The sequence below is a fragment of the Pseudophryne corroboree genome, chromosome 1 (genome assembly GCF_028390025.1).
Source record: "Pseudophryne corroboree isolate aPseCor3 chromosome 1, aPseCor3.hap2, whole genome shotgun sequence".
Lineage (NCBI taxonomy): Eukaryota > Metazoa > Chordata > Amphibia > Anura > Myobatrachidae > Pseudophryne > Pseudophryne corroboree.
Window position 1 is genome coordinate 598816086 of NC_086444.1, and position 9257 is coordinate 598825342.

Sequence of the window (9257 nt, forward strand, 5' to 3'; positions counted from 1 at the left end):
GGAGTTTGCCAGCTCCCAACCCAGCGCCCAAACCCAGTACTGAAACCTTAATATAAAGCCCAGACCTGTTTCTAACTTAATTAACTGTCCCCGTGCCCCCCCCCCCCCCCATCCGTTTTGCACCGTTACTTGGTACAGCAGTATGGACAAGGACCAGCATCTCTACAGTTTTCTTGTGAAGAGAAAATGGCACTGAGAGCTGTGAGGGCTAAGCCCCACCCCTCAATGGCACGCTTCAGCCCGCTATTTTATAATCTAAAAATGCTGGCGGGGGTCAGGATTCTGTGCCTTGGCACCTCTTATCCACGTTGATAGCTTGTTTGAGGATTTTTTTTTTATGCCGCCCAGGGCACCCCCCCCCACAGTGCTGCTGTGTATGAGAGCATGGCACGCAGCGCGATCGCTGTGCGGTACCTCAGAAGCTGTCACTGAAGTCTTCCATCTTCTTCTACTCACCTGTCTTCTGGCTCTGCAAGGGGGGTGACGGCGGGCTCTGGGAGTGAACCCCTAGGCGTACCTAGTGTTCCAAACCCTCAGGAGCTAATGGTGTCCTGTAGCCAAAAAGCAGAGCCTTTGAACTCATTAGGGGAGAGAAGTCAGACCTTCTTCTAAGTCCCACGATACAGGGAGACTTGCCAGCAGTTCTCCCTGAAAATAAAAAACCTAACAAAGTCTTTTCAGAGAAACTCAGTAGAGCTCCCCTGTCTGTGACCAGTCTCCCTGGGCACAATTCTAAAACTGGAGTCTGGAGGAGGGGCATAGAGGGAGGAGCCAGTTCACACCCAAAGTCTTAAAGTGTCCATGTCGTCTGCAGATCCCGTCTGTACCCCATGGTTCTTGAAGTGTCCCCAGCATTATCTAGGACGTATGAGAAATCAGATTTCTATTCTAATATAGAAGCTTGCATTTGCAAGCAAGCTGTCAGACTAGTTATTTACTTATGTAGAAAGAATCATGAATTAAACCTTTAGGTGTGAATTTAAGTAGGTACAGCTTCTAAAAGCCACCACTTCGTTGCAGGTTTGACCACAAAATGTAAACACAGAACATGCCACACACTGCACTTATTAGTGATGTCTAAAATCCAGGGTCAACCCCATAGCATCAGAAGCAGCCACTGGGTAAATCTAGTCCCTAATATGCAACAGAATAGTTACAAGGTGACAGTGCAGTGCTGTAAATCTCCAGTACATGATGCTTTTATTTGACACCTGTTACTGTTCTTCAGCTGCAGGAATGCACTTTTATTTAAAATGTGTGATCTTGTTTGTTTTTGCAGTTATATAAGCTATCAGGCTACAAGGTTAGTAGAACAGTCCATACAAAACCAGTTAATGTGGGGGGGGAGGTGGGGATCACTAGGAGTTCTCAGTTGCTCTTCAGTATATTACACGTGTATGTTGCAAGTTATTACTCAGAAGTGATTTATTTTATACAAATGTTGCACTGTTGCAGCCATCACCCGAAAAAGCACTATTTAGTAGATTTAGTTATTGGTTTATTAATGTACATTACAGTAGCACACCCTTTCTATAAACCAGGGGTGGGGAACCTCCGGCCCGCAGGCCGTATAAGGCCTGCGAAGCAATTTGCTCGGCCCACCCGCTTCTCCCAGTGAGACACGCCGCTGCTCAATCCGGCGGCAGCGTGTCTCAGCAGTCACTGTCAGGAAAGGGAGGAGAGAGCGGCGGCGTGTAGGACTTGAAACCAGCCACCGGTTCGTGAGCCAATCAGAGCTCGCAGACCGGCAGCCAATCAGGAGCCGCGGCTGCCGGTCCGCAAGCTCTGATTGGCTCTCGAACCGGCGGCTGGTTTCAAGTCCTACACGCCGCCGCCGCCCAACATAGCCGCGCTCTTCTCCGTGTCCCGCCGAAAGGAGCGGTAAGTAGCACGGAAGGGGGGGGGGGGGGGGCACTGTGAGGGGCATCTGTACACCTGGCACTGTGAGGGGCATCTGTACACCTGGCACTGTGAGGGGCATCTGTACACCTGGCACTGTGAGGGCAATTGTGGATCTGGCACTGCACTATTGGGGGCATGTGTATCACGTCCCATTTTAACTGGCCACACCCATTTTTTTGGCACACACACACACACACACACACACAGTACCTCTATGGGGCAGGGTAATTTTTTAAGTTGAGAATTTCTGTATGGCCCCCGAAGGATTTTATATGTGGGTGTGTGTGTGTGTGTGTGTGTGTGTGTTATTCCCTAATAAGCTTTAACCTAACCAGCACTTGCACTGAACACAAGAACAAACCATAACAGCAACATTAAACTCCGACAGTAGTGACTGGAAAGCCTTTATTTACATAGACAGCAGTTTACTTCAGTGGAATGAACCGAGAGGAGTGGGTGGCACCAATACCGGGCCTGCCGTGTTTCACAGGCTTGTAAGTGATAGAAAACTCGCCCAAGTAATGGCCAATCATCTCAGGCTGCAAAAACAAAGAAAAGAAATTAAGTGAGAAAAATTCTATTTAGATCAGACCTGCAATCATTTCCGATTCAGTCTCAACCTAGGGATTAATTTCACCATCTGACACTTGTTACCTCTCCACATAACATTCTATGGATGATCTTCGATTATCATGTCCCGTCTACAGTGACAGGAGATCGCGGGGGCGATATTCCACTGTCTTTCATACTGATCGTACACATAGCGGCCGGTTGTAGCTGCATAAAGCAGGCAGACCAGAGTGTGATCACAAAAAGTGCTGTTTGGGCACCCAAATGGGTAACTTTGTGCATTTCAGCATGCCACCCGCATGGGGGTGCGATAAGAAATGCAGACGCTGGCAGCCATCACACCCAAAATGGAGCTACAACTGAATAACTGTTTAGGCGCCCATCTATTGGCTACCAGCGCAACAACATTTGAATTCTGACCTATTTGTAAGATAGCACAGATATCTTAAAAAAAAAAAAAAAACAAAGTCCCACATGCACTAGAACAACCAAAAAAAGTTTGAGAATTTTTGTTAAATAATTTCTCTCCCACCACCAGAAACATACATTTTAACACATGGCGATAAGGAAAAACGACATTATGCATACAACTTTCATAGGACATAAAATTGAAAACTTCAAATACAGAAAATGTATAAATTCCATGAAAATTTCCTGTAGAAGAAAAAAATAAATAAATAAAAAAAAAAGTCTATAAAAACAATTAACCAAAAATGTATACTTCCGCAGGGTTCACTGTAATTCCCTTTGAATGTGTTGCTAGTTATCACTGTTGAAGTATAAAGAGAAAATGCAGTGTAAATACTCAAGATCTGCAGGCAACATTTCTGAGCTCATTGGTACATTGAATGCAGTTGTCCAATTACTTGCTGCATTTTGAACACAAACCAACACAACACTGAATTTTACTTTGCGCTCGCTGCTACTTTTTCAAGTGCAGTGACATGTTAGGGATTAATTCAATAAAGAGCAATACAAAGTCCCTTGCTCTGGCACGATGTACTGTCAATATGCAGTGCACACGGGTGGCCTTCAGTTTGCTGGCTGTCGGGATCCCAGCGCACAGTATACTCAGAATCAGCTTTATTGGCCAGGTATACTTCCGTATACTAGGAATTTGTCTTCGGTTTGCTATACAACAGCCAAGTAGGTAACAGGTAAGCAGGTGTGTGTGTGTGGGTGTGTGTGTGGGGGGGGGGGGGGGGCAAGTAAAGTTACACAGATAGGTATACCGTAGGGACACAAGTGAGTTACATGTACGTCTAGTCAGTCAATGTTCAGGAGTTCAGCAGGCGGACAGCTTGGGGAAAGAAACTTTTGAGGCTTCTAGTGGATCTGGCGGGGACAGCCCTGTAACTAAATCCCGACAGCCGGCATACCGACACTATCTCCCTCTTGGGGGTCCACGACCCCCCTGGAGGGGGAATAATAGTGTGGCCACCGTGCCCGCGGCAAGCCAGCAAGGTGCTTATTTGCGCTCGCCACGATGTCTGTATGCCAGCGGTCGGGATTGCGCACCGGTATGCTGGTCGCCGGGAGCTCAGCCGTCGGCATACAATACTACCAGTGCGCACAAACCCCGACATATGATAGACTATTTATGCATTTAATACTTGCTCCTAAGGGGCTGAAATCTAAAATGTACACAGTACTGGCGATATAGGATGTCCACGTTCAAATGCCAATTGAACTGACCCCACAGTGTTTCAAATATCTGCTGACAATATATGGGTAAATTATTAGAAGCCACATAAAAACAAAAACTAACCAGTCACCTTTTGCAACTGTAGATCAAAACAATTTTTTTTTGAAGGCAAAGAAAATAAAATTGTACACTTAAGCCAGGTTACAGTTTCTGTGCTAAAGAATTTATTCCATTTAGCATATGACCCATAGACAAAATACTGTTCCCTCACAACTGTTTAAAACAAACCAAGAACTATCTTCCGGTAACCATGGCGCAATAAGTTCATATAAAACAAGATTTTATTAAATTGAGCCCCAGAGTGGAAAGGACTGAGCGTCAAGCTCTGGAGCAGACATATGACAGCGTAGACCAGGATGGTTATACAAGTTGCCCCCCTCTCCCCCACAACCCCAAAATTCCCAACAAAACTACTCACCTTGATTTCAACTTGGTTAAAGGATTTGCCATTGTACACTCCCACCATGCTGCCAACCATTTCTGGCAAGATAATCATATCTCTCAAGTGAGTCTTGATGACTTCTGGTTTCTCCATGGGAGGGGCTTCCTTCTTGGCCTTTCGCAGACGCTTCAGAAGGGAGTTCTGCTTACGGCGCAAACCTCTGTTCAAACGCCGGCGCTGACGGGCACAATACAGCTGCATGATCTGTTCACTGAAGATTTGGAAAGAGAAACATCGCAAATATAAAGGAATACTGCTTCCAGTCACCAGCTACCACATAACAGGCTTCATTACTATAAGAATAGATGCAAATACAACAAACTGCATTCAAAAGACACTGCAAGAGTGAAGCAATAAGGGGCCTTTAGAGTTTATCAGTGTCCTACTACAGAGGTTTATCAGCTGCAACAGAGACCATTCAAGCAACACCTTTGATAAACCAATGAATGGCAGCTGCTGCAAAACCACTGGCATGCTGTTTAATAACTTCATACAGAGGGGCAGATGTATCAACCTGGAGAAGGCATAAGGAAATGATAAACCAGTGATAAGTGCAAGGTGATAAACGCACCAATCAGCTCCTAACTGTTAATTTACATATTGGAGCTGACTGGCTAGTGTGTTTATCACCTTGCACTTATCACTGGTTTATCACTTCCTTATGCCTTCTCCAGGTTAATACATCTGCCCCAGAGTTACTTACTAGGACATATCCAGCAACTGGTCCAGATCCACTCCTCTGTATGTGAACTTCCTGAAGGTCCTCTTCTTCTTCTGCTCAACGTCCGCCTGCAGGGACACACAGTACAGGGTACACAAGTGAGATAGGACGCCGAAACAGGAGAAACCCCCAATAGCCAGACAGAGGACTATAGACAATCACATGCCAAAGAGGGATTGGGGGGCACAACAGGCCTTAATGTGATGAAAAGAACGTACGGCGGAGCTGCCGGCTGCCTGACCGGCGCTGCACCCATGTGATAAAGGCTACGGATTCTCTAGCCGGCTGGGATACATGCCCAGGCGATGCCTGCATTCACACACACAAGAACCCGAGTGTCCGGTGTGAGGAGGCCGCGTAGAGGCACACGACGGGGCGCGAGCCGGGGCCACCGTAGTAATAACCAGGCCAGATGCCGGCCCCAGCAATGTCTCATCCCTACATCCCACGCTGCTGTACTATTCGGCACCCATACGCTGGCTGCAAGGCGCAGGGAGGGGAGTGTGGCCGCCGCCCGCATGGTGACACAATGTCAGCGACCCCTGAGAGCGGATGAGCCTGGATTACAACCACAGGCAGAGGCAGCACCCACCATCTTGTTAAGATCTTGGGGAAAAAGAGAGAGATCTCGTTGCGCGTTCAGATATCGCGAGATGTAGGGAAGCTTCCTCTACGCCACGTCACTCGTCACATCCGGGGTACGGTGCGCAGTGACGTTATCTAGCAACCATATTGGGTTTGGGGTTTGATATAGTTTGCCAGAACAGTAACTAACAACAACATTATTTGGCAGTAATTGATTAGGTTGTGCTGTGTCACCGGCTTTTGTAGAAAGCTCGGAAACTGGACTCGGCATTTATATTACTGCGTATATATTATTGTATGTAACTATTTTTCATGCATCTCACTTCAGGATTTATTTTAGTTGGATTTATTTTAGTCAACTAAATGAAGTGATGGCTGGTGTGGTTACAGTGTAATGGCCCATGCACACAAGGATATTTTAATTTCAAAAGACTTTGGCAACACTTCTGAAATATATATCTTTCACCCAGCGGCGTTTCTAGAGTAGAGGGGCCCCGTGTGCAGACTACGTGTGTGGGCCCCCTCCTCTCCTGTAGCCGTCACCGCCGCTGCTAGCGCTCTCAGCGCTGAGACTCTGGCACAGTGCCAGAGTTTACAGCGCATGAGCAGGACTCCAAAAAATGGCAGCTGCGCCATTTTTCCAGAGTCCTGCGCACGCGCCGTAGACTCTGGCACTGTGCCAGAGTCTCAAGCGCTCAGTGCGCTAGCAGCGGCGGTGACAGCTACGGGAGAGGAGGGGGCCCACACACAGTCACTGATGGACGCCTGAAAGGTAAGTATAGAAGAAATCGGTGCGGTGTGGGCCCCCTCTGGACCCAGGGGCCCGTGTGCACCGCACACACTGCACCCATTACAGATACTCCAGTGCTTTCACCCAAAATAGTGCATACACACTGAGCTATTTTCCCAAAGAGCAAGAGATTTTCAGGAGGCATTACCACCTTATTTATATACATTGGTGGCTAGTGGCACCGGTAACGTATACATTGCTGGAATGTGCCAGCAATGTATATTTCTCTGACGTCCTAGTGGATGCTGGGAACTCCGTAAGGACCATGGGGAATAGACGGGCTGCGCAGGAGACTGGGCACTCTAAGAAAGAATTAGGACTACTGGTGTGCACTGGCTCCTCCCTCTATGCCCCTCCTCCAGACCTCAATTAGAATCTGTGCCCGGCTCGAGCTGGTTGCACACTAGGGGCTCTCCTGAGCTCCTAGTAAAGAAAGTATTTATTAGGTTTTTTTATTTTCAGTGAGATCTGCTGGCAACAGAATCACTGCTACGAGGGACTTAGGGGAGAGAAGCAAACCTACCTGCTTGCAGCTAGCTTGTGCTTCTAGGCTACTGGACACCATTAGCTCCAGAGGGATCGAACACAGGCCCAGCCTCGGTCGTCCGGTCCCGGAGCCGCGCCAAGGTCCCCCTTGCAGAGCCAGAAGCAAGAAGAACGTTCTGGAAATCGGCGGCTGAAGACTCCGGTCTTCATTAAGGTAGCGCACAGCACTGCAGCTGTGCGCCATTGTTCCCCATGCACACCACATACTCCGGTCACTGATGGGTGCAGGGCGCTGGGGGGGAAGGCGCCCTGGGCTGCTATTAGATTTCCTTAAAATGGCAAAAAACACATAATATAGTCTAATAAACTATATATGTGTAAAAATCCCCTGCCATAATATTAATATAAAGAGCGGGAGAAGCCCGCCGAAAAAGGGGCGGGGCTATCTCCCTCAGCACACTGGCGCCATTTCCTCTTCACAGCTCCGCTGGAAGGACGCTCCCCAGGCTCTCCCCTGCAGTTTCCAGGCTCAATAGGGTAAAAAAGAGAGATGGGGCACTAAATTTAGGCGCAATACTGTGTATTATAGCTGCTATAGGGAAAATCACTTTGTGTAGTGTAAATCCCTGTTTATATAGCGCTGTGGTGTGTGCTGGCATACTCTCTCTCTGTCTCCCCAAAGGACTTTGTGGGGTCCTGTCCTCAGTCAGAGCATTCCCTGTGTGTGTGCGGTGTGTCGGTACGGCTGTGTCGACATGTTTGATGAGGAGGCTTATGTGGAGGCGGAGCAGGTGCCGATAAATGTGATGTCACCCCCTGCGGGGTCGACACCAGAGTGGATGGATATGTGGAAGGTATTAACCGACAGTGTCAACTCCTTACATAAAAGGCTGGATGACGTAACAGCCGTGGACAGCCGGCTTCTCAGCCCGTGCCTGCCCAGGCGTCTCAAAGGCCATCAGGGGCTCAAAAACGCCCGCTACCTCAGATGGCAGACACAGATGTCGACACGGAGTCTGACTCCAGTGTCGACGACGACGAGACTAATGTACATTCCACTAGGGCTATCCGTTGCATGATTGCGGCAATGAAAAATGTGTTGCACATTTCTGACATTAACCCAAGTACCACTAAAAAGGGTATAATGTTTGGGGAGAAAAAGCAACCAGTGGTTTTCCCCCCTTCAGATGAGTTAAATGAAGTGTGTGAAGAAGCGTGGGCTTCCCCTGATAAAAAACTAGTGATTTCTAAAAAGTTACTAATGGCGTACCCTTTCCCGCCAGAGGACAGGGTGCGTTGGGAGACATCCCCGAGGGTGGATAAAGCGCTCACACGCTTATCAAAAAAGGTGGCACTACCGTCTCAGGATACGGCCGCCTTAAAGGAGCCTGCGGATAGAAAGCAGGAGGCTATCCTGAAGTCTGTATATACACACTCAGGTACTATACTGAGACCTGCTATTGCTTCAGCATGGATGTGCAGTGCTGCAGCAGCGTGGTCTGATTCCCTATCTGATAATATTGATTCCCTTGACAGGGACACTATATTGCTAACCATAGAGCATATTAAAGACGTAGTCTTATACATGAGAGATGCACAGAGGGATATTTGCCGGCTGGCATCTAGAATAAATGCAATGTCCATTTCTGCCAGGAGAGTATTATGGACTCGGCAGTGGACAGGTGATGCGGATTCTAAAAGGCACATGGAGGTTTTGCCTTACAAGGGTGAGGAATTGTTTGGGGATGGTCTCTCGGACCTCGTTTCCACAGCGACAGCTGGGAAGTCGACATTTTTACCCCAGGTTCCCTCACAGCCAAAGAAAGCACCGTATTATCAGGTACAGTCCTTTCGGCTCCAGAAAGGCAAGCGGGTTAAAGGCGCGTCCTTTCTGCCCAGAGGCAGGGGTAGAGGGAAAAAGCTGCACCATACAGCCAGTTCCCAAGAACAGAAATCCTCCCCTGCTTCCACTAAATCCACCGCATGACGCTGGGGCTCCACTGGTGGAGCCAGGTGCGGTGGGGGCCCGTCTCCGGAACTTCAGCGACCGGTGGGT

General features: G+C 48.2%; 1 protein-coding gene across 1 annotated transcript; it reads right to left on the reverse strand.

The window, feature by feature from the left end:
- Nucleotides 1-2276: 2276 nt before the first annotated feature.
- Nucleotides 2277-6032, reverse strand: RPS15 (ribosomal protein S15). Its single transcript, XM_063914316.1, has 4 exons — nt 5933-6032; nt 5323-5408; nt 4596-4830; nt 2277-2441 (listed from the first exon to the last, which is right to left on the reverse strand). The coding sequence occupies exons 1-4, from the start codon at nt 5933-5935 to the stop codon at nt 2328-2330; spliced, it is 438 nt and encodes a 145-aa protein (XP_063770386.1). The 5' UTR covers nt 5936-6032; the 3' UTR covers nt 2277-2327.
- Between the last annotated feature and the right edge of the window lie 3225 nt (nt 6033-9257).

Coding starts and splice junctions, on each gene's coding strand:
- RPS15 (XM_063914316.1), bottom strand. Junction 4,831..5,322: donor CAGTTGCTGGATATGTCCTA/GTAAGTAACTCT, acceptor CCAAATCTTCAG/TGAACAGATCATGCAGCTGT. Junction 2,442..4,595: donor TTAACCAAGTTGAAATCAAG/GTGAGTAGTTTT, acceptor TTGTTTTTGCAG/CCTGAGATGATTGGCCATTA.